This window comes from Botrytis byssoidea (assembly GCF_014898295.1).
Source record: "Botrytis byssoidea strain MUCL 94 chromosome Unknown BBYS_009, whole genome shotgun sequence".
NCBI classification, from domain to species: domain Eukaryota; kingdom Fungi; phylum Ascomycota; class Leotiomycetes; order Helotiales; family Sclerotiniaceae; genus Botrytis; species Botrytis byssoidea.
The window spans coordinates 1672082-1697791 of NW_024065850.1; the positions used below are offsets into that span (position 1 = coordinate 1672082).

At 36.8% G+C, this 25710-nt stretch overlaps 7 protein-coding genes across 7 annotated transcripts; 5 read left to right on the plus strand and 2 right to left on the minus strand.

Moving 5' to 3' along the window:
• Positions 1-1494: 1494 nt before the first annotated feature.
• EAE97_005638 (uncharacterized protein) lies at positions 1495-3190 on the plus strand (the record flags this gene model as incomplete). Its single annotated transcript, XM_038876150.1, has 2 exons — positions 1495-1506; positions 1811-3190. 2 exons carry the CDS (start codon positions 1495-1497, stop codon positions 3188-3190), a joined length of 1392 nt encoding a protein of 463 aa, XP_038733487.1.
• A 2295-nt stretch (positions 3191-5485) lies between these two features.
• On the plus strand, positions 5486-7460 carry EAE97_005639 (uncharacterized protein; the record flags this gene model as incomplete). The annotated part of the gene is made up of 2 exons (XM_038876151.1): positions 5486-6930; positions 6989-7460. 2 exons carry the CDS (start codon positions 5486-5488, stop codon positions 7458-7460), a joined length of 1917 nt encoding a protein of 638 aa, XP_038733488.1.
• An 817-nt stretch (positions 7461-8277) lies between these two features.
• EAE97_005640 (uncharacterized protein) lies at positions 8278-9318 on the plus strand (the record flags this gene model as incomplete). The annotated part of the gene is made up of 2 exons (XM_038876152.1): positions 8278-8482; positions 8603-9318. 2 exons carry the CDS (start codon positions 8278-8280, stop codon positions 9316-9318), a joined length of 921 nt encoding a protein of 306 aa, XP_038733489.1.
• A 1302-nt stretch (positions 9319-10620) lies between these two features.
• On the plus strand, positions 10621-12326 carry EAE97_005641 (uncharacterized protein; the record flags this gene model as incomplete). Its single annotated transcript, XM_038876153.1, has 2 exons — positions 10621-10762; positions 12250-12326. 2 exons carry the CDS (start codon positions 10621-10623, stop codon positions 12324-12326), a joined length of 219 nt encoding a protein of 72 aa, XP_038733490.1.
• Positions 12327-16491: 4165 nt separating this feature from the next.
• Positions 16492-17517, plus strand: EAE97_005642 (uncharacterized protein; the record flags this gene model as incomplete). Its single annotated transcript, XM_038876154.1, has 1 exon — positions 16492-17517. One exon carries the CDS (start codon positions 16492-16494, stop codon positions 17515-17517), a length of 1026 nt encoding a protein of 341 aa, XP_038733491.1.
• A 608-nt stretch (positions 17518-18125) lies between these two features.
• Positions 18126-20249, minus strand: EAE97_005643 (uncharacterized protein; the record flags this gene model as incomplete). Its single annotated transcript, XM_038876155.1, has 1 exon — positions 18126-20249. One exon carries the CDS (start codon positions 20247-20249, stop codon positions 18126-18128), a length of 2124 nt encoding a protein of 707 aa, XP_038733492.1.
• Positions 20250-20459: 210 nt separating this feature from the next.
• On the minus strand, positions 20460-23776 carry EAE97_005644 (uncharacterized protein). Its single transcript, XM_038876156.1, has 5 exons — positions 23510-23776; positions 22517-23458; positions 21996-22441; positions 21781-21927; positions 20460-21731 (listed from the first exon to the last, which is right to left on the minus strand). The coding sequence occupies exons 1-5, from the start codon at positions 23652-23654 to the stop codon at positions 20793-20795; spliced, it is 2619 nt and encodes an 872-aa protein (XP_038733493.1). The 5' UTR covers positions 23655-23776; the 3' UTR covers positions 20460-20792.
• Positions 23777-25710: the final 1934 nt, after the last annotated feature.

The window sequence follows — 25710 nt, forward strand, 5'->3', positions numbered from 1 at the left end:
GGCCCAAAGGCCATCCGAGCGGACAATAACCAGTAGGAAAAGAGAATTTCCTATGTCAGCTGGACCGTTCCGACATAACGACCGAGAAATGATTTTGTGGCTTGAACGATGAAATATTCTAGGGGAGATCGTGAAGAGGGATTGGTCGGGGAATGTGGAGGGATTATATGTAATACTCGGTTTTTCGAAGCGGTGAGAAGGTACCAAAAGTGATGGACGTGACTACTCACGAGCAGTAGGCAGGCTTAGTAGGTAGGTAATGGTAATTAGTCAACGATGATGATTTATCTTACCCCTCCTTTTATTTCTGTTATTCTATTGCTTATTTGGTATTTTCTTTCGTGACATGATGATCAAGCAAGTGGGCAAGCAAGTAAACACCTACTCGTAGACAAGAGACCTTTATCTTTCGATATGGACATCTTCTTTCTTATGAATTAGAAGCGCATATAAATATATATAAATGGATCGAAGCATTCCTCGAGAAGTTTGCTGTCATTCCATGGATATTCTTAAGTGATCACTCACTCACTCGCTCACTCAGCCACCTACTCACTCGGAACATTCATCACCCATTGTTTTATAGAGATATACAAATATATGAATACACTTCATACTTCACTTTTACTCTACTTGCTCCTAGTTTATATTTTATTGTTTAATAAGGATGATTATATGATGCAGTTCCATCTGGTGAACTGATATTAACCTTTGAATTTCCTTCATACTTTTAGCGTCCTCCAACCCCCCCACCAAAACTTGTCGTTCGATCTAACAAAGTTCATTTGGGTATCTGTGGGTTTGTTCGTTCCAGAATCTAAAATTAATTCAATGTCAATGTCAATTTCAATTTCAAATTGAATTCTATTCTATTCCATTTTCTTTTTTTACAAGAAAAGAAATACCAAAGAAATCTTTTCACTCCGCCGGTTCTTATTATACAACTATCAAGAGTGAAGAATTGAGAATCAAGAATTGAGAATCGAGAATCCCTCAATGACCAAGCACTGGTCAATCAATTACCAATCATCAATCAATCAATACCAATACCAATACCAATACCAATACCAATACCCCATACCAGAAACCTACCACGAATAGCCTCGCTTTCTCGCCTTCTCGCTTTTGCTTCTTCGATTTGGTTCCAATCGTACACCTTCCACCCTCCTGTTTTGTGTAAACCAAAGCATCCGAGTTCTGGGAGGAGTCCATATCCAATATCCAATATCCCGACAACTCGCAGAAGAACAAAGAGTTTGAGAGTGTGAGACGATCCTAAAAAAGAAATCGAAATCCACTTTGTCACCAAGGTCCCACAGAAAGAGACGGCAACACTGGGATTAAGAGGATTAAAAGCAGAAAAAAGTCTGAGACATTTCAAAATACCGAGAATTTGGCAACAAACAGGAAGACAGAGAAAAAGTGTGAGAGGCAAAAAAGTAGAATCGACAAGGACCTATTGATTCACACATCCATTGATCTTCTTCTAATACTATGGCTTTAATTGTAAGATAAATTATCCATTCACACCCTCCTACTCTCACACCCTTACATTCTCAATTTCTACAATTGTTTTGTGGTCGCAGTCGCAGTCGCAGTCGCATCCGCATCATGTTCACACCCCTTCGCGCCTCCATTATTTGTTAATGCTGCGCCCGTGTTTGCCTTATGGATGGATGGATGGATGGGCGCACAATACAATTGTTTCCGTGAACGATATGCGACTGGTTCGCAATGATAATTAGGACGTTTGGGGGGTTTAATAGGGCAATCATGGGACCTTGTACTGACCTTGTGTTCTCTACCATAGTTATGTCTCGCGCATTATTGCGACACTCATGGTCCAACCCCGGTTATGGTAACAGAAGCACTTCCAGTAAATTGTACTTCGTGTCCAGAAAAAGAAGAATCCACCCCTCGGAGGCCCAGTACAAGTAAATCGTTCAAATCCTCGGAACCTTCACTAAATACAAGTGCGCATGATTCACATAGAACGAATTCCATTGTTTCCGAGCCAGACGTTGCGACGAGTCGGTCTGCTCTTCATGTAAACTCAAGTCCTTCGAATGCACCAAGTACAGCGGGTTCTGCGGGCGAAACACCTCCTCAAAGTCCCAGAGTACCTTCTTTGCAGAATTCACAGAACACGACAACCCAATTGCGACGCGATTCGAGCTTTCGCAAGACATATCCAAGTGAAAAGCCAGGTCCATGCGAGAATTGCGCTCTTACTTTACCTAAGAAAACCAAGGAAGATATGCCCACAAGTCCTAAGCCTTCAGGAACTGGCAAACTCGATAATGGTCCAATATTGCGAACAAGGAAGCCTTATGAGCGCATTGCAGGTCAGAGTACCCCTCCCAAGTCTGCATCCTCAGATTCAGACGATTCGGAATGCGCAATTCAAAAAGAAGAACGGGGAGAGCAGCACAAGGCTCGGAGACTCCCGGTCAAGAGATCCGACACATCTCCTCCTACCTATACCACCAGAGAATTCCTTTCGCATAATCACTTCGTTGACTATACGTCAACGCATGAACCTCTACAGCCCACTTCTTTTTCCATTATCCGACAATCTTGTCTCCGTACCCTTTCTTGTGAAACCCTTCCACCGTCCTCAAATCCCACACCCAATTGCACGCCCTCCTCCCCCTTTATCTCCAGTTTCTCCTCTCACCTCACATCTTCCACAACTACTTCATCTGGCGGCCCAATCTTCTTTGGCGATCCAATGGCTGGCTACACCACCGCATATATATTTCGCATCCCTGATCCCTCTGCTCGTGGTCGTCGTCGGGTCTATGCGCTAATCGCTCTCTCCACTCAAAAAGAACGCATGGCCATGCGCACCTTTTCTTTCCTCGACGCTGCCTTCCGTGATCTCGCAGATTGGATCGCACGCCTCGCTGATGAGGAACTTGCACGTTCTGAATCAGCTCTCCAATCCCCTAGACCTGGTGATGAGAAAAATGGCAATGGGAACACCAGCGGTCCTTTTGGAGGTGGTGGTACGACAACTACACCTACTTCATCTTTCTTAAGAGGTGGTAATAGAGGACCGGATAGTAGAATGGCTGGTGCGAGTTTAAAAGGAAGAGGCTTGGCTGAGTTGGTGGGATTGCCCGATTTTTTCATCGAGTTGCATAGTAGATTTGTGAGATTGCTAGCGGAGATTGAAAGACCGAGATAAAAGTCGACCTCTCGTAAACGTTCGATCCAAAGTCCCATATTCAAAAGTTTCGAGTTGAGTGGAAAACTAGTATTGCCTCCTAACTCTGGCGCTTACAAAGGAAAAGGTGTGGTGTTATGACTTATGGCGAAGCATAGATATTGGCGTTTGTGATTCTTGGTTCGTATTCTTGCTATATTATTGTGTGAGGTTCATCTAGTGCAGATTGGGCCACGAGATTGTTTGGAGTCCAGAGCAGTTTCCTTTATCTTTTCTTCTTGGGTTGTTTTGATTCCTATTCTCGTGTGGTGGGATAATGAGTTGGTATGTTGAGGATGTGCGTCTTATGACTTGATCGATCTGGCAACGTTTCAGTTTTTTGAACACGATCTTGCTGAGGAATGTCAAAATTATAAAAAAACATCTAAGATCGTAGGCGTAGTCGATAAGCTGGGGGCTGAGAGAGGATATTGTAGGATGTACTGGTGTACGAGAAATGAGGAGTAAGAAGGTAATTCTGTTATATGTATTCGAAGTTGATTTTGATCTCCAGAGGCGCATTTTCAGCCAAGCGAAAGATATTGATACCATGTGTCGTGCTGGGTGGAGAGAATGTTGAAGCTGTATAAGTTTGTTGCACTGGTGTATTTTTATTGAAGTAATGTAAAGTTGTGTGACTTCTCGCGAGCGCGAGTTTTCCAGGGAGCATAGAAGCTGAGGAACTGACGAGAACGGTGAAGTTGAGATGGGGTTTGTAGAGAAATTAAATTCTGTAGCTTAGGAGGTAGTAGTTAGTTGATAATGTATGAAGTACAATATTTAGAGCGAGTAGCATTTTGCGAGCATTCTTTCTTTTGGTATTATTGAGAAGATCTTTGGAGAAACAAGATTTATGGTGTTGCGATTAAGTGAGAAGATGATTGTCCTTTGAGGACTGGGAGACATTGGCCAATCGAGAAATCAGAGTTGGGGACGATCGATGGGCGAGTCATTGGTGGCAAGGAACTCCCCTAAAAATCAATTTTATTTATCCTTTCAATTTTCTTCATACTTCACTATCCATCCGAATTCAGGGGTTTCACCCAATACCTGCAGCAGGATGTGAATACATATCTTCAATCTGCTGCAGGAATTTGAAGAATGGATCTTTCCACACAAGAATTACTACTCGCTTTTGTGAAGCTTATCTACATAGCTAGTGCTTCATCCGTACACATTATGCCACCAAGACTCAGAATTAGACATAGATGTCTCTTTTCCAGTGAAAGTTGACAGGGAGATAATGCTATCGTGACTCATATTTACAATTCTTCATCAGCTCTAATAGTATTCTTATAAAGTTGTCTTGAGCAAACACTTTAGGGGAGAGGGAGGAGGGAAGAATGGTATCTATAGATTCAGATCGGTGTACTGAAGATTATTGGTGAGAGTTGGATACAATTGTTGCTATGCGGAGAAAACTACTCAAAAGATAAGACAAATTTGTGGTCGAGTGAACAGATGATCTCGATTTCCATGAGAAAGTCACAGACACATTATACTCACAGTGAAGTGAACTGAGAACGTTGCCTGAGAACGATAAACGAAGCCTCGTACCTCGATGACTATTCTGCCAGGCTTTTGCCCATTTACAAGAGGTGCATTCCGACCGGTCTTGTGGGAAGGATAGGATGTCAAAGTGATTATTTAAAGCCCAATAATCTCGTTTCGAGTCCACCGAAGAGTCAATTCTTTTTGATGAATGGGCCATAATTGAAGCTCAGAGATCATGTCAAAGCCCTGGAGCGATGATTCAATCAAGGATTCAAGGGAACAGAATTAAAGATTTTAGAAGTCAATGAAAAGTATATCTCAATCGGCATTGCAAGTTTCATGAAAGTCATGACTTCTTACAAGTGTTTTCTTCACCTGCTTACACATTTTCCAGATTTTTCAGATCAAAAGATCAAAGGATCTTGATAAGTCTCGATTGTCTGATGTTCGATGACTAGTTTTTGCAGATAGGTTCGTTGCTTGTAATTTTTTCCTCTCGAAACAAAACGAATATCATAAAGATTACACCAATGACTACCATACCCGGCTTGTGTCGTTCAACGCATGAGGAAGAAGTGCTCGGAGTATGGTTGATCCGGCTGAAAATGCTCCTTCCTTCAGTTTTGATGGTATCAAGAAATCTGGCTTTGCTCCTTCCTTGGCATAAGTCCGATGTGCATTTACAAGCTCGATCCATTTCTTGCTTCTAAATTTCTAAATTCTATATCAACCTGTCAAAGAAATCGAACTTACTCCATGCCCCCTTGAGAGGACTTGGGAGACATGGACTTCATAGGATTTTCAAAACGCAACTATCCGACTGACAAACCATTTATCTACACTATCCTTCCGTCACCCACGTCTATTCGACTTCTTGAGATAACATCAAAGCTATGGTGTCGTACCAAATACACTTTCCATATAGTGGAACTTACCGAGGCTCCGGTATTTGATGTCGTAACCCATTCGCGGCGGGATCTCGTTCCACGAAATCATATTATACTTTGTGATAACAAGACATTGAGAATCTGTGGGGATGCAAAGAATTCCATTGAAATCGGAAGGGATGTTGCCTCAAAAATTTCCGGGAAGATGAAGACACGATATATTTGGATCGATTCGGTGTGCATTAACTCAGGGGATCCCATGGACAGAACTGCCCAAATTTCGATGATGCCGGAAATTCTCAAAAAGGCTCGGAACGTCATTGTTGGACTTGGGAAGAAGGATGCTTTTACTTCTGATGCTTTGAAAGCCCTAAAAACACTATCTTTGGTGCCGCATGATGAGTGGTCAAATTTAGTGAGCTTGAATTGGGATTGTCAGGAACAGTACTTCCGAAGGCTCAAAATTGCACCATTCCAATTGCGATCATGGCTCAGTCTCATAGCTTTCTTTAATAGGCCTTGGTTCTCAGGTATCTGGGCTTTGCAAGAGGTTACAATAGGAAATGATGTGATCCTTGCTTGTAACAAGGAAATCATTCCTTGGAAAACAATCTCGAAGGCATTGTCGTTCTTAACCCATACTGAATGGTATAAGGAACTTCACACCAATCGTTTAATCAAGTTTCCCAGAAATTCTCTGAAGGATAGGCGTTTCAAAAGGCATCAAATACTATTGAATTCAGAGATAGGCTTCAAGATGGCAGTTTTACAACTTGAATCCACTCGAGCAGGGAGTGAATCTACCCAGCTTCTTCCTCTATTTCGATATCTTCTTCGCGCGCATCGATATTGTGAGGCTTCCGACAAACGAGATATCATTTACGCGCTACTCGGTTTATCAAGGAAGGAAAGTCTACCATTCACGAAGTTTCCAGATGTCCTTTTAGTTGATTATGAGATGACGGCACAAGATATTTACACTAATGTGGCTAGAGTCTTGCTCCGATGCTATGGCTTAGGAATTTTATCGGATGTTCAAGATTCGATAGCGTCTATTCCTAATCTACCGACATGGGTTCCAGATTATAGTGTCCCGCGAATGCCTTTGCCTCTGTCAATGCGCGGCGACTGTACTTGGAGTGCCTGTGGTAATCTTGAGTGGAAGCAAGAATTCTTAGAGACTGACCCTTATTCCTTGGTATTGCAAGGTATACTGCTTGACACAGTCTGTGAAAAGGTCAAACAACAGAACAAGTCCTTGCATCCGATAGAATTCTTGGATGGGGTATATGAGGTTGCAGCTCATCTTGACCCCATATATCCACTTTCAATGGGTGGCAAGTAAGTTTCTCGAATTTATTTGATTTCTCAACAAATTCCCTAACGTCCCAATCAACAGATTTCAATCTTCACGTGAAGTTGTATGGCGCACTATTCTAGCGGATACATATCGAAAGGAGCATCCGGCACCGCAACATTGTGAGGAACTCGTAGCACACTATCAGGAATGGGTCCGCAACGGAGTACGCAATGGATCTCCGGCAACATATTCCATGCAACGACTCAGTGTCACCGAGAAGCAACCGCGTAAGTACGGCAAAGAGGACTTCTCATGTCTTGAGAGGGAGATAGAGGCTGCAAATGATTCCCGGACTCTATTTCGAACTCGCAAAGGTTATCTTGGTATCGGAGCACAATCTTTACGTCCGTCTGACGAAGTTTGGGTTTTAGCGGGTGCTTCAGTACCTTTTATTCTTCGACGAGGCGAAGATGAATTCTATGAACTAGTTGGAGAGATATATCTACATGGAGTTATGCATGGAGAAGCTTTGGAATGGGGACATGAAATCAGGAATGTATTGTTGAAATAAGGATAAAGAACGTAAATCTAAATAGGAGCCAGTTTTCAGATTGAGTTTTGTGGGCCCTCAAAATCTTCAAGTCAAAAAAGCAAACAGTGGCAATGCAAAACTCGAATATCTTTCGATGTGTTCAACGGTTACAGCAGAAAGTCTTTTCATATGAATCTCCCAAAGATTATGAGTATCAAAATCACATGTGGTATCTTCATGGAACAAATCAAATTATTAGGATTTGGGTCATTTGTATGTACTTAAAACATGAGCGACTTTCATCTAGCTCGAAGTGGAGAAGCTTGCGGGAATCGGGTCATAAATTTGTCCGTAAACTAGGTTATCGGTCATCACAATGATTTATAAGGGAACAGAATGAAATACAACCCTTAAAAAGTTTATTAATGAATCAATTCAATATAATTGATTATACTTCCTGTGAGAATCGATTTCAAATGAATTTTAGTTCTAGGTATAAAGACTACTAGGGTTTGATCATCAGCCTAGAACGTTTTTTCAGACAACCCCTAGAAAAAGCAAGCAAATCGGGGTAATTCATCTCCTTATTATTTGACTTCGAATTTACCATAGTATCATATATTCGATCAATCTTCAAGCATAAAGTGCCTAAGTCACTCACTAATATTATAATATAAAAGCTAACCACCAAGACTTTGATTCATTATGTTACTAGCATTGTAGCACATTGAAGTGTCAAGCGTTCCCAACACCTTTACAAGTTCAAAGAAAGCCTCATCCATCGCCATACACCATACTTTTTTCTTCCTTCCTTGAAGTATCACGGCCGCTGTATCCTACCCTTTACCAAATCACTATGCCCATCCAAAAGCAAGTCTTCCTCATTGGTCCTAGATTCATCGGCGGCGAGATACTAGATCTTTTAGTCGAAGGAAGCCGCTATGAAATTACGGTACTCGTTCGCAGACAAGCTGCTGCCGAGAAACTCGAGAAACTTGGCGTTAAGACGATTAGAGGGTCTCTCAGCGACTCGGAAATCATTGCAAGGCAAGCTTGCTTGAGTGATATCACTATTTAGATCGCGACTGGAGACGATCTTGTCTCAGTAGAAGTCGTCATCGAAGGCATCATTCAACGTTTGCAAAGTGGTTAGAATGTCATTTTTATCTATACGAGCGGAGCGAGTTTTCTTGCAGATGATTCGAGAGGCTCTTTTCCAACCGAAGTTTTTTACGAGGATGATAAACCGGAGAAGATTAACGCAAAATCTGACGAGGCACCACATCGAAAGATTGATCTGGCCATTGTCAACGCTAATAAGAGTCTCGGCCCAAAAGCGAAACTAGCTATCAGGATCCCTCCCCTCATCTATGGAATCAGCTCTCGGGAAAAGCGGTTATCGATTCAGTTACCTACTTTAGCTCGATTTGCGATAAAGCATGGCTATGCCGGACATATTGGGAAAGGTTTATCAAGGTGGTTACATATACATGTTCGCGATTTAGCGAGAGGTTATGTGATATTGTTGTACTCGCTTGAGACAAGTGACTTGGGCATCAAGAACCCTTACTATTCTTGCAGTAATGGAGAAGACTTATCATGGAGAGAATGTGCTTCAGAGATCGGTAAGATCTTGTACGAAAAGGGAAAAATCAAGAGTCCTGAGATCAAAACTATACCTTTGGAATTGTACAACGACTTATTCGGGCCATATTCATCCGTAGTGGTTGGTTCTAATTCCTTAAATAGAGCTAATCGATTAAGAGAACTGGGATGGGAGGCAAGAGAGCAAACGACTCTCGGATCTTTGCGTGATGAATTGATGATGATATTGCAGGAAAAGGAGCCCTTTTCGGGATACTTTGCATCTGTAACTTCTGGATCAAACCGAGATTGATGGGTCCCCTGGTTTCAAACACTGGCTTTTAGACATGAGAATAGAATAATAAGAAGCACCCAAGCCATGCATTTCCAGAAATCACAAAACAATGAGTACTGGACTGTTTTTCATACGACCTGTAGAATTTAGATTCTCTGTCAATCTGCGTAATCAATTACTACGCACTGTATTTTTATACATGGTCGAAATAAGCGAGGGATCCTATCCGGTGATTTATAGCAGCAAGAGAGACCTAGGAACATTGGAAGCTGCGCACTGCATCTTCCAGTATATCCTTAGAATCCTGAGATGACTACGAGTGGAATAACCAAGTTACATTGATCAAGCGGGTTTCAAGCTGTCCCAAATTTTGACGTCAAATATTGTTGTAACCTTCAATACCAAGAAAAATCGGGGTGGGACAATATGCTCTATATTATCTCTAATAACAATTTTGAATTCCGAGTAGCAAAATGTCTTATACTAATTTCTAATCAAGCTTTGGTGAGACCCAATGAGTTTGAGAAATTATCATGTGGAAACTCTTAGTGTAACTTTGCTTGTACTAGGTGAATAGTCTCTCTGCGTTCTTTTTGGCGAACCTATCCCCTATACTGCCAACAGAAGACACCTCGCTCTATTGACCAATCAGAACATCAGAAATTCGAGAATTCTCATCACTTAAATGTTAGTTTCTTAATAACACTTATTAGCTATCTATAATAATACTTTTAAAATTATTTCACAATTATTTTTCAATAAAAGAAATATAAATTTGTACTTCATAAATCTTTTTTTAATAAATTCCAAATTTCAAATTTGATATAAAAGCTTTTAATTATAATATCAATTATCGAATTATTGATGATTGTGGTTGTGTACGAGCTACTTAAGGTGTTCTATGCCGGCAGTTTAGGGGATAGGATCTCAAGGGCTCTCTGTTCCCTTGTATTTTGCAGAATTTGCTCTACCTCCTAGATTTGTATTGTAAAACTTAGCAACTTCAACATTCTAGCAAGTTGTAAGCATCAAGAATCAAGACTGTCCGCAGAACATGACCTTGGTTATTCATCTTTCTAATGACACTTGATTTGTCGATGGAGTAGGTTCGATAATCAAGAATGCTTTTCCAACCGAGACGAATTCCCCCTGGCAGGTCTCATCTTTCATCTGGGTCAAAAGAAAAAGATATCAGTATGCCAGCAATGATTCAATGAACGAATCGTTTGGTTGCTTGCCTTTCGACATATAAATAAATATTCGAATGCCGAGGCAAATTCATATGACGGTGACCACAGACGCGAAAAGTAATTAAGCAATATGTTGTCCAAAACATCCTCATGCCAAATGCAGTCGCAATTGTTGGCTTATTTTATACCACCAACGGCTCTGGTTAGAATTGGGAGTGGCGTATCACACACTTGGACTGCCTGCACGCCAGGCTTGAATCTGCAAGAACTTGGTTTATCGCCCGACGATCAAATCGTGTCAGACGGTCAATTTCTAGCGGTTGTTCAATCCCTAGCAAAATTCATACTTTGAACGTAAAGCAATTCAATATAAATCCACATATAAATTTTTATTTTATATTGCTTCAGTCGAAAATCTAAAGGGGGGGTCTGTTTACAACTCGTATCACTTCACTTTCATTTTATTCTTCAATCAGAAGCTTTACCATTGTACCACACTCGACAAAACGTACTATAGAAACATTAATATCTGACCACTCTAATATATATTTATGTTTATGATTATTAATCAAATCAAATACAAGCACCAGTGGGTGCACGGACTCACGGGACACTGAAGAGGGAAAGTACAATTTCACACCAAAAAGAGCTGTTTTGATAATTCAATCAAAATTCAAAATTTCTATAAATTTATTTGAAAATTAGAAATATAAATCTAAAGCATAATTTTTATATACAATCTCAAAATCGAATTGAAAAATCTAATATTGATATTTTTATAAAAAAATATATAATTTTTTATTAAAAAATTTGATAAGAAAATATACTATTTGTTTTTTGAATTCAAATCTCAATTTTTTTGAACTACTTTTAAATCAATTATTTTTTTATACTTAAAAAACAATATATTTTAATTTCAAAAGAGTTTTATAATAAATTGAATTTTAATAAAATTATCAAAATTACTTATTTTGGTAAGAAATTGTGCTTTTCTGTTACGTTGTCCTGTGAGTCCGTGCACCCCCTGGTGAAGTAAACTTTTCAATGTGAAAATGATTAACTTAGGCTAAAACTTAGAATTAGGTTTTCAAATTCAAGAAATTCATGAAGACTTTATTGATTAGAATAAGCTTTGTTAAATACGAAGATAAAATTAATTAGATTAGTTTATTGAAAACGATTAGTTTGATATATAATGAAAGTATAGAAGATTTCATTATAGTAACGAAGCGTTTACTATCTCAATCACGGATTCTACTACTATAAGGCAGTCTCGATAGTATAGGTAATAGTACTTTCTATAATTCGTATATGAGTTAGTTTAGTGATGTGTATTGATTTCCTTTGAAATATATATATATGTGATATAGAATTCAATATTACTAAAAATATTTAATATAAATAGTAATATATTAAAATACTAGAATTCACACATATAAAATATCTATTAATATAAAAGATTTCAATTCAATTTGACTAAGGAATATAATTTAATTACTTAAAATAAATAGAAATAGATATTTTATACTGAATTCTAGTTATTTGAATATAATACTAATATTCTTTAGATATATAAATCTATATGAGAGTAGTATAATTCCCTTTCTAAATATATTGCTGTAATATTAATATACTAATATACTAATATACGCCATAGTTTCACTATAGTATACTATTGTCTAGAATGCTACAAGGGAATACGAGGGATATAAAGTTTTCCTTCCAACTAGACAAACCCAAAGGTTAATAAACGAAATAGATTATAAGGGCTGTAATGATCTGAATTGTATAAGGACCCCTAAATATAAGATTGATTATTTAATCACGAATGCATGATTTGTCTAGAGAAATTATGCTCGGAAAGCGTAGGATATAAGATCTTAAATCTTAATGACGTACTATGTGTACTAAAGGATTTGGAGCATTGTAGCAAACTATGAACTTGGATATATCTTTAGAGTTTGACCTCAAATATAAACCCATCAGTTGAGAGTAACTAGAAAGTTTGCATTGAGGATGAATAGCAGAGTTGTAGTCATCACGTGTATACCGGTAGGTGTCTTGTAGAATAGGACTCTGAGGATATTCTAGGAGGTTAGCTTTTATAATAATAAGAATAATTATTATTATAATAATAGTGGAAGATCTAGTCAGTTTAGGCTTAGGGATGAATCGAATATATATAATAAGAATTGAATTGAAGTCAATTTATAAGAACTAGGCTCTAATTGAAAATGAAATTGCTTATTTTTCTAAGTTTCCTTTAAAGAATATCCTAGGTTTATATAGTTTATAATGAAATTCTAGTATATTCTATACTTATAAATAAGATCGATTTAAATCGAATCTTATGGAATTATTTAATATAAAAAGAAAATACAACCAATAAAATAAAAAATTTAATATACAACAATCCATTAAAATATATAATATACTATTTACAATATTATATTATAAAATAAACAATTTAATTTTATATATTAAAACTTAAATAAATCAATATAAACTTATAAAATTAAAAAAGAATATTATTATTTAATATATTTTTAATATAAATTCAAAAGATTTTTTATTTAAATTCAAAGGGGTAGAAAATATAACAAATTATATTTTTGAGTTGAAAAATAGAAAAGTAATTAAAAAGCTTTAAATATATCAATTTATAAAGTGTTATAAAGAATTAAAGATATATTTTAATTATATTTATAACTTTTAAAAAGCTTTATATAAAAATTTTAAGTTTTTTCAAAAATGATTTTATTTTATATCAAATATATAAGCGAAATATAATATATTAAATTATAATATGTGGAATTCCGATAAAATAGGTTTTATAATAAGAGTTATAATTGCTAATATGATAATTATTAATGCTAAGAGAAATAATAGGAATAAAGTAGTATAATTAGATAATAAGAAGTGGATAATAATAATTATATGTAGTAGTAATATAAAGGAAATTATACCTCTATTTCTAATAGTTCAAGGATAAATATATTTCTTTAATTAATATATAAAAACCGATTTTCCTATAGATTATATTATTAAATTTATTAATAATAAATAAACAAATAATGAGATAGAATTAAAATAATTAAAATATTTCAATAAATATATAAGAAATTATAAAGTAAGCAAATACCGAATATTAATATTAAATAAATACAAAAACTATAAATCTATAGCTTTTCAATTATATTATAAGAAAAATGATATTATATATATATACCTATTATTATATTTAAATTATTTAATTTAATCATTCAATATCAAATATTTTAATAAATTAAAATAAGAATATAATACTCAAATTGAAAAGTTTATAAGAGTATATATCAATAATATTTTTAAGGTCGAATTTCTTATAACTTTTAAAATTATATATTAATAATCGATTATAAATTGAAATATAAAATCTGAATTCCAAAAAACAGAATTAATATCTTTTAATTCTAAAGTAATAATCTCAAAATTAGATATTTGAATATATATATCTACCTCTCCTCCTTTTATTAATTTAGATCTCTAGATTTCTTAAACTTCTTATAATTCTACAAAAACTCTTTTTTAATTAATATTAATTAAATTTCAAATAAATTGTTATCAATTAAGCTCTTTTATATCTATATTTGAAATTATATTAACTTTAATTAAAAATATAAAAAGATTAATTTATAAAAATATATTTTTAAATATAAAGATTTATATGTTTTGAGAGATAAATAAAGTATTAAGTAAATATCAATACACAAAAAAATTTAATTATATTAAAAAGAAATATTTATCAAATAAAAAGTTACAGATATATTATTTCAATAAGAGATTAATATTTAGATTTAATATAATAAATATTAAAAAGAGGGGAATCTTAATAGAAAAGTATTTTTTAATTAATATTATAGTAAATACAAAAAGATAGATTATAATGTAAGAATCTATTAAAATAATATAATAAATTCTAGATTATTAAAATCTTAATAGTTTTAATCAATTAATTTAATTATTATTGAATAATATAAGTTTAAAGTAGTAAATTGAGGTGAAAGTGATTCACTCAATGATATGATCTACTCGATGATAAACCACGTTATATAAACAAAATATAATATTTTGAATAGAAGTTTCTATAATTTTAATAAAATAGGTTTTATAATAGAAATTATATATATAACAATAGTTATTATTAATATTAAAAGATGTAATAAAAGCAAATTAGTATAATTAGGTAATCGAGAATGAGCTATAATAATAATATATGGAAATAAAGAGAATGAAATTATTTCTTTATTTTTAATAATTTAAGAATAAATTCATTTTTTTAATTAGTATATTAAAATGAATCTTTTTATAAACTAAACTATTAAATGTATATCTAATAAATAAACAAATAATAAAACAAATTTAAAATAATTGAAATATTCCGATAAATATATTAAAAATCGAAAAAAGAGTAAATATCAAATATTGGTATTAAATAGATATAAAAATCACAAATTAATATTATTTCAAAACTATTACAAGAAAAGCAATATTAAATATATATATTTATTATTATATTTAAATTATTTAATTTAATTATTTAATATAGATTGTTTTAATAATCTAAAATGTTTATATAATAATCAAATTAATAAATTTATTAAAATATATATTAATTATATTTCAAAGATTGAATTTTTACAATTTTTAAAATTGTATATAAAAAATCAATTATTTCTTAGAATATAAAATTAGGGTTTTAAGAAATAGGTTTAATTTTATCTAATTCTAAAACTATATTTTCAAAATTAAATATTTGAATTTGTATATTTATCCCCTCTTTTTTCAATTTAAATTAATAAAACTCTCAAATTTTTTGTAATTGAATTAAAGCTTTTTTTTAATTAATATTAATTAAATCTCAAATAATTTATTATTAATTAAATTCCCTTATATTTATATTCAAAATTATATTAATTTTAATTAAAGATATAAAGAGATTAGTTTATAAAAATATATTTTTAAATATAAAGATTTGTATATTTTAAGTAGTAAATAAAATATTAAGTAAATATTAATATATGAAAAAAACTCAATTATATTAAAGAGGAGTATTTATTAAATAAAAGATTTTTACTATATTATTTCAATAAAAAATTGATATTTAGATTTAATATAATAAGTATTAAAAAGAAAGGAATTTTAATAAGGAAGTATTTTCTAATAAATATTATAATAAATATACAAAGATAGAATATAATATAAGAATTTATTAAAATAATATAATAGATTCTAGATTATTAGATTCTTTATAATTTTAATTAATTAGTTCAATTATTATTGAATAATATAGTTTTGAAAGTGTAAATTGAGATGAAAATAACTCATTCACTGATATAATCCACTCACTGATAAACCGCGTTATGGATTTTCACAGATATCTTTCTATATCTTAAGAAATTCAGACATGGAAATCGAGAATTTGTTGTGGAATTCGTTGATAAGCAGTATTACTCTTCCAGATCCGAAGAAGCATATGTCAGAACACCCATGAGGTGGATCCCGAGAACTGGTTTGTGATTGCCGTGTGGAGAAATGTGGGAGCTGATACGACTAGTTATATTAGAAATCAAGACTTCAACATGAATAGTAGAGGAATTACTAACTCACTTCTGATTTCCAACCAAACCTGTTTCGAAGCCTAAGCGCCAAAATTTTAATTCCCTGGGCATCCACCTGTTACCATACCTTACTCAAATGATCGAGATGATCGGTCGGCATGTGCTATCTTCAACGGTGGGATGCGACTGATACCAAGAGTACATAAAATCTGCCTACCCTTATAACATCATTCATACATATTTAACTCATACGAACATCTGGAAGTGCTTAAAAACTCCAATCGTTCTTAAATGATTCAAGCAAAATATTTTAGCTGAGAGTACTTTTCACCATAGTCATCATTATTCTATCTATCATAGAGAAGCGGATACACGGATATGCTGACCCGAAGTTCACGGAGATGTTGGAAGTACTTGAAGATTTTCTCAAGACAGGAGAAGAGTCGGGGGCTTCTATCGCTGTGAACATTGATGGAAAAAATGTGGTTGATGTCTGGGGAGAATTCCGAACGCAGGACAGGACCGAGGATTGGGAGCATGATACCATTGTCAATGCTTTCTCCACAACAAAGACTATTTGCTCTCTTGCTTTACTCATCCTAATCGATCGTGGAATTCTCAATATAAATGATAAAGTGGAGAAATACTGGGCTAAATTCGCTAGCGATGGAAAATCATGCATTGAGATCAGACACACCTTATCACATACGTCTGGTCTGTCAGGTTGGGACTCGCCAATGAGTTTGAAAGACCTGTTTGACTTTGATCTGAGTGCTACAAAGCTCGCAAAACAAGAACCTTGGTGGACGCCAGGATCATCATCTGGTTATTCGTGGACTTGCGGGTTTCTCGTGGGCCAATTGGTTCGCAAAACTACTGGCAAAACTCTTCAAGACTTCGTTGCCCAAGAAATAGCCGGCCCATTAGGTGTGGATTTTGAGATTGGATCGTCGGCAAAAAACTGCCATCGAATATCTCCTCTTATATTTCCGGTTTCAAAAGCAAGCCTTGCACAGACTGACACATCCTCAATATCAGCAAAGACATTCGGTAACCCAGCTTTGGATCCATCTGTAGTTGACAGTCCCGGTTGGAGAGAAGCTGAACTTGGCTCGGGAAATGGTTATGGCAATGCACTCTCAATTGCCACTATACTGAGTTGTATCTCACTTGGTGGTGAAGCAAATGGAGTAAGACTTCTATCGAATGAAACAATTGATCTCATCTTCCAAGAACAGTCGAAAGGGGTTGACTTGGTCACTGGGCAAAACCTTTGCTTCGGTATCGGATTTGGGCTTTCTGGGAACGACACGGAACTGAAGTGGTTGCCAGAAGGGCGTGTGTGTATGTGGGGTGGATATGGTGGCTCAATTGATATCATGGATCTTGAACGTCGTTTGACAATATCATACACTATGAACAAGTAAGATAATGCTGGCTTGGGGTCGCATCGTACTAAAGCATATGTGAGCGCCATATACGATGCAATTGGTGTTTGATGGTGTATTCCATGTATCAGCATATGACATTACGTGAAGTTAGATTGATTATAATTTGAACCTCAGGTTGCAATGGTAATATTTTATAGATAGTTGAATGCAACACGAGTGTGAGGAGTGGCACTTGCAATCTAATTTGTATTCATCGAGTATCATTCGTGATGTTTTGAGCAAAGTGAGCATTCTTTCTAAACTGATTTGGTGATTGAACACGAATGACAATATTTTTCATTCATTGACTGCGATTCAGTATTATAGAACGTGATTCCATTCATCTACATACCCCATGTGAGATATCTACCTGATAATACCTGACAAAACCGCCTCCGAGTTGTTGCCGATCCAAGACATCAATATAGCAAAAAAACATGTGTTGGCAGAATGCACTGACTTTATCAATCCACCCTGACAGTTATCTGGCTGTTTAATTTCCATATGCTTCTAATCATGAATCTTAGACATTGATCTAACTAGATTCTGCCCAGAAGTAGATTCCCTTGAACTGTCCCTCTGTACTTAACCCATTTGATTCTCTCTTATTCCAAAATGAAATTCTTTAACTTCTTTCCCGAATATTTTAAAGCCTCACCATTCATAATCCCATGCACATAAGCCTCTCCAATTAATTCTCGATTTTCACCATTACTTCCTTTCACTGGTCTTAGAACCATCGGTACCTTTGACCCGGCTATGACCCAAATTTCGTCTCCGTTGTCTGTATCCAATGTTTGCGCAGCAATACCCCAATATCCCTTTTTCGTCCTGAACATTCTTCTTCCCGCATAAGCAACCCTGAAAGACTCGTAAAAATTCCCATAATCTTTGTCAAGTTTCGCCTTTTCTGGATCAGTTAAATCTTCATTGGCTGCTATCTTAATGAGCTTTTCAAGATCTTTCCAAGTGGGAATAAGAGATTTGTTCAGTCTATGTTTAGACAAGTCGTTGACCAGTTGTTTAATTTTTTCGTATGCTTTTTGTAGCTTGGGTAGATCGGGGGTCTGCTGTGAAAATGCGTAGTTAAATGCAATTGTCAACTCAGAGACACGTACTGTGATAAAGTATCGGAAAGCGTTTCGTGCGTTCCCCATGGCCGGTGAATTTTGGAATGTATCTTTGATGAGGGTCCTCCAGAATCCTTCGAAATATGTCTCCGTCTCCTCGTCAACATGAGGATATTTCTGACTTGGATAATTTGCCAAGAGTTCCAGCACAGTATCAAATCCGAAATCGTTACCCATGATTTCTGCTTGATTAGCTGCGGACTCTGAGATAATACCAATTCTATAGCCTGTGATTGGAAGAAGATGTCGTGATTCCGGAGGTGGAAGAACTGGCACCTCAAATGGGATACCTCGAGCTGCATTCCATCTCTCACTTCCCGGTTGTGGTCTAGGATTCCCAGCCAAAGGTTGAGGGTTAGATGACGAGTTAAAATCGGGTACCCAAGAAGGAAGATTTTCAGTGGCCCGGACCGAGTTGGGATTTTGAGTTGCCAAGCTGTAATCTTCTACTAAAGAAAGAATGTTCAAATCTTTGGTTTCAAAAATCACTTCAAGTGCTGCTCTCGTATAAACGCTTGCTACCGTTGGATCTCGTTGATAATCGGGGGTCATGTCCAGTGGGATCGTCTTTCCTCCTTTTTCCCAAATGCCTCTGATTGCATAGATCTTATCTTTTGGATTTGTTGCATCGAAAAATCTTGAATAATACAACAACTTCTCCAAATCCAAGACTTTTCCCATTTCTTCCGATCCAAGTGCAGCCATATCTCTCATACTTTGGAAGATTGACTGGTTGTTCAAAGTATTGTTCACGTAAACAGTCCCTTCAATATCGTCCACCGATTCAATCAACAACTCCATCAATAACGTTCCCAATCCTGTTTCTCTAAGTACTTTCGCACAAGCTGTTATGTCTTCCCATCCAATAATATCACTCCCACAAACCACAACAATGTTTCTTGGCAGAAATGCTTCTTGAACAACCCATATGCGACTAAACCAAGTACGTTGTAAAAATGCTGCATATTCTAACCATTTCCAAGTTTCGATTTCTTCGATACCCAACTTTGAATATATATCCCAATCCTCAAGATCGGTAATACGCAAGTCAATATAATTTTCCGAGGGTATTTTCGAGAGAAGATTTATGACTTCAATAGCATATGCTGAATGGAAATCTGAAACTCCCAGCCAAATTACTACCTGCGAGCATTTTGTGTAGATTTCTCCCATCATTCCAACTTGTATGTTCCTCTCCTCGATGCTGTCTTGATTAATGCATATGCCATCTATCCACATGAATTTTTCTCTCTGGAAATTCCGTTCTTCCCCCTTCTTGCTGTCATCTTCATTATTGTCCTTACTGAATTCCTTCAGTGCCAACAATAAGCTTTCCGTAATTAACAAGCTCTGACCATTGCAGAGGATAGAATGTTCGCGTTTATCATTGCTACGGTGGATTTCCTCTTCCGGACTGAGACCATGGTATAGTGGGTCAGACCAGGTGTATGAGAGACAATCGTATGCGGGCGCGTTCTCGAGATTTACTTCATGTAGTGTTACTCTAACTGGCTCTTCAGAACCAGAGTCCAGACTTAAAAGACGGATGAAGGGAGAAGGGAGAATAGAAGGGTAAATTTCGCCGTCAGGAGACGGCATTGCTCAGTAAGTCGATCGTAAAATAAAAGAAGGAGGAGTGGGCTAAACTGAGGATGTGATCACAGGGACAGATTGGGCGATGCTTCATATGTATAAAGGCTGGTGACATAAAATATGAGAAAGCTGACGCACTAAGCGATCTAGAAACTGTCTTCAAGGATGCATCCAAGATGGGGGCGGTTGCTGACATGCAGAAAAAAGGGATTTTGTCAACGCTGCGCCCCACAGCCAAGAAATAAATTTCTATTATTAACGGCTGGGTAAAGCATGACTGATTTCATGCTCATGAAAAGATCTGTTAATTACCTTGGAGATCACGCTAGGACTCAAAATTTGAAAATTTGAAAATTATTCTAGTTAAATGCAATCTATGTTTTCCGTAGCACTCCGCTCAGAATAGACTCTTGAACAACATTGCTTGACACAAGCGATAAAGATACAATAAATATAGAACCAAAGAGAGAGGCCAAGAACCCTAAATTGTTTCACCATAAACTCCTAAATACCGATTCCCAGCCATCATTATTTCCATCATTGATCCAATTATTTGCTACAATCGGGACATTGATTGAGATTGACCGTTTTCAACTGGCTTTGACTCTCACACTTTGCTGCACTTCCTGCTGGAGGACATATATTTTTATGAAGCTTTTGATTTCCCAGTTTCCCATCTGTGCTATGCGCTGTGCATTTGGTCTTGGTACTAGGGCATATTCGACCAGCTGCCGGGCATTTTCTCAAGCATTGAGATACAGCTTTGCCCCCAGAACAAGATGGAATGCTCACGCAGAGCTTACCATGTAAGCAGTCGTCATCTGTGGTACATTTGATAACTTTGGCAGATGCGGGAGCATTGCGAGGGGCACCTTCGTTGACAGCTGGCAGACCGTCGTTGAGACCCTGGAGAATGAAGTTTGCAATAGGAGAGGTCGTTAACGAAGCAAGATAATCGGTGATATTGGTAGAGATCTTTCCAGTGCCAACTGATGGGCCGACAAAGTTCGTTGAATTTTGTGACGTTGATGAGTACCCAGTTGAATCCTGAACGCATAGACTAGAATCCTTCCAGACGGCGTCGGCTGCGTATTGCCAGAGATTTGTGTAATTATACACGGTTTGTGGTGTGTAGTAAATCCGACAATCTGCGGCTTCGTAGGCGAATTGTAATGGAATCTCTTCATCTTTGCGTACTTGATCACGAAGGTTTATATCCGCAAAGTAGACAAACACGCTGAGTTGTTCAGTTCTATTCGGAAGAAATGTTGCATCGATTGAGCTTTGGTTTTGCAAAAGTTTTTGAGTAAAATCGATATTGGCATCAAGAGTAAAAGTATCGTAGTCACGGGCGCCGCGGGATCCAGCAGGAGCCTGCATTGGTCCTGTTGTTGGTGTGCCTCCCACTACAACGACGCGAACTCCAGCTTCATGGCGAAACATCTCGATCAAAAGAGCACAAGAAGAGTGACATATACCGTCAGATAGCTACGGATATTAGAATACGAAAACTGAATGATGTAGGAAGATGGCTTACAATGATTATATCCTCTGCTGCAAATGGTGGCTCAGCGCCTGATGGTGCCGGATTTGAATCATAGCCGTACACTGCAAAAGCGTCATCGCTGACATCTAGACCAGTACCAGATGCGTCGAAGATAGGATTAGATAGGTTGTATCGTGCCTAATGATGTTAATTAGATGTGAACGCCAGATATCAAGTGATAATACTCGAGAACGAAGAAAACCTACAATGTTCGTGAAATTATCACCATTGTATTGATCAGGTCCGAAAAATTCCTGCCAATCTGTGAAATTGCGATTTGTATCCGCATTAATCCGATTGGTGATAACCCATTCATCAGCCGCTAAGACATACTTTGTCTCGTCGTTTTCGGACAGATCATCCCAGTATGGAGTCAAAGTCTTGCCAAGTACATCGGCAGAAGCATGGGCTCGCATACGGGAACCAGCAAAAGGATCGATATTTGGGAAAAATTGTTTGAATGTATCGATTGCAAGTAAAGATTGTCCGCCATAGTTTTGTTGAAGATCAATAACAACCTTCTTTAGGCCGGCTGCCTGGGTTTGGTTAATGAACTGAGATATCGTTTGTTGGAAACTAAAGACAGCATCCCCATCTACGTCAAAGCTTGGAATGCTTAAAACAGAAACAGAAGTAGAGTTGAGAAAATATCCTGTTAATTTATTAGAAACCACACAGTCAAGTTAATTAAAGAAGCAATGTGTTGCAAAACTCTCAAACAACATACCGGAAACAACCCCATCCCCATAAGTTCCAAGATCTTCTTGGGCAACGTCAGGAATCTCTGGGTAAGCTGGACTATCCCACCCGGTCGGAGTTGGAGTAGCGGATGTCGTGGAACTGACTGCAGTAGATGAATCATCACTGGAACTATTTTCCAAATCGTTATCCGATTCATCGGCGTACGGATCATATGATGCAGGATAGAACCCTAAAACGAAAAAATTGTAAAAGTCTCCACCAGTTTGGAGAGGGCCGGTGGGACCAGGAGTATCGTAGATAGCAAGATAATTCTCGGTCCAAGACGTCCCATTCTCCAAAAGAAAAGTGATATTATCACCGGGATAGAATGTCGCGCCGCCACTGAATGCATTGAAATACCCTTGAATATCTTGAGCTGCGCTAAGCATCAACTGATTCCAATCTGAATGATCTTCCAGAGTGCCAACTGAGTTTACAGATGCGAAATCCAAAAGATACGTTGTTGCATCTCTACCATTAATTGATTTAATAGCTGAAGGCTGGAAAGTTGTAAAATAGTCACTGTCGAAAAGATCGTCGGCTAGATAGACCTTTGGAATTTGTTTGCCATCTAATGATAGTGATACTAAATCTCTTGGACTTGCAAAACTAAACGCAGATAAAGCTCCCGCTAGCATGTCGACATGCCCATCGTGTGCAGCGTATACTAGAGTCTGCAAAGCAGCCTCAAACTCGTATTGATTTGAAAATATTCCTTCATTGATCGCACCTTGAATTCGACTCAGGCCTGCTATGAGATCCACAGCTGGTTGTTGGTAGCTTGGAGGTGGGTCTTGAAGATATTTCAATGTACTCTGGAACTGAAGAGTATCATTATAGTATGAGATAAAACGAGAGGCGACAGCAGGATTGAATGGCACACTGGTGAGGCATTCAAATGCCAAAGTTGCATTGAACAAAACGGTATCTATTATTCCATCAGTACAAGAATCGAAGACCTTGCGATTATCATTCATACCTTCGTTATTGACGATATCACCGCACGCAGTTGAAGCCGAGTTTCTAGCGCTTAGGGTCTGTGTCGCTCCAAGTGTAGGACTAGCATTCACATTCAAACTCAAATAAAGGAAAAGTAACGCTTTAACACACTGAAAATCCCGCATGATGTTTTAGGGAAGGAAAAAAAAAAAGAAAAACACTAAAGACAGTCGCTACTTCACGACTCTGTAAAATTGGTATGTAGAACTGATATATAAAGTTCATTGTTAATAATTAAGAGTGAAGATATCTTCTGCGGCTGACAATGCAGGGCTGTGTTTTGAGTAGGATTGATCTTGCATATAGCTTAATTAAGCGTAATGAACTCTGTGCGGCGTAAGGAAAAAATTCTCTTATGTGATTGGCACTACGGTCTACGCTCCCCCGTTGTTGGTCAACGACAAGGGGGCGAGTATCCCACTTTGAAAACAATCAATGAGCTTATCCACACTTCAAGGCTCTGTAGATGTCGTGGCAATCTATTTTGGAATACTTATGTCAGCCCAAAACCCGCGTGAACTACAATATCGGCTTGCGATACCAAAGGATGGGGTACAACGATTCAATTGATGTGCGTAGAGTAGTAGCCCATTGTTACACCCGGTCTCGGGTATTCTACGATATGTAGATTGAACACAGCAGCCTTGTCAGCACTAATGTAAGTGTAGCAGAAGAAATTTGATGACCTTGCATTTTATTTATTTGTCAGAATGAACGTATATGATAGGAAGGGGTACGAGTCTGACGTAAAAGAAGCCGGGTGCTATATAACTAGACGCTGTCTGGCAGGGATGACGAGGAATTTGCGAAACTTTTCCAGACCTCTTCGGAGTCAAGTGATCGAAAAACGCTTGCTGAATCATGCGACCGTTTTGATGATCGCAAATGCGAACGGCGGAAGCGAAGTCGATAAAAAGCTATCAATTAGCGATGAAGAGCGGCTGTCATTTCACCAGGCGCCATAGGGCTACAACAAATATGGTCTCGCACAGATTGGCTATTGATATGCGAAATTCCCCACAGAGTAAAAGGTGGACACTATCACAACCTAAGATAATCACCACCAACCCAACAACACCCTTTGAACGAATTTATTCCTAACCACAACACCCTCATCGAATGTCTATAAGAAGAGGCAGGCCACTACTCGATCTTTTTCATATTCCCACTGTTCCTAGCGTAGGTCGTGATGGCATAATCGATTTGGAGAATCCCAAGAAAAGTGCAATACCTTAACTAGTACCCTCGAGCATGTTCTTAAACTTTGCATGGCCCGAAGGATACGCGCCGACACGACTTCGTGATAGACACTACAATAGATGTTAAACTCCAACTAAAACTCTGAAAGGAATATCTTTGTGATCTGTCGAAAGATTTGTCGTGAACTGGGCATTTGCATTCCTCGAGGTGTAAAGTAGATAAGCTTAATTGTATCCACCAGTGGGTGCACAGACTCACGGGACAACGTGACAGGAAGCACAATTTCACACTCAAATTTATTAGCTTCAAAATTCAATCCAAATTCAAAATCTCATTTGATATCAATTAAATTGAGGTATATGATTTTTTAGTATAAGAATAGTATAATAATAAAGAATAGAATTTCAGAAATAAATATTGAGTTTCAAAATTCAATAGTATGTTTTCCCATCAGAAATTTTGATGGGAAATTATATAATTGATTATATAAACTTCAATTTCTATTTTTTTTAATGAATAATTTTAAATATATATAATTATTATGCTTCAAAGCTATCTCTTTTAATTTCGAACAAAATTATCAATTATTTGAATGTTAATGGAATTATTAAAATCGCTTTTTTTGGTGTGAAATTGTGCTTTTTTCCCAAATGTCCCGTGAGTCTGTGCACCCACTGGTGATCCACCAACTATTGCTGAGTCATGTCCCCACTTGGTAGCTACCTTCTTTTTCGAGATGCATTTTTTGTTTATCATATCATATCAATTTGATATCAAAATTTCATCATCTATGTACTTATCCGGAAAAGCTCTGCGAAATTGCATCATTCAACTCATGGCTATCCAATTGACTTCTTATCCTCTCTGGAACAAATTATTCATCCAATTTGACGCGTATCACCAGAGAATTTGCATGCATCATTGGGTATATAATTGCTTGAAATGATGCACACGACTGTCGACCTTTGACTGTTGCCTATG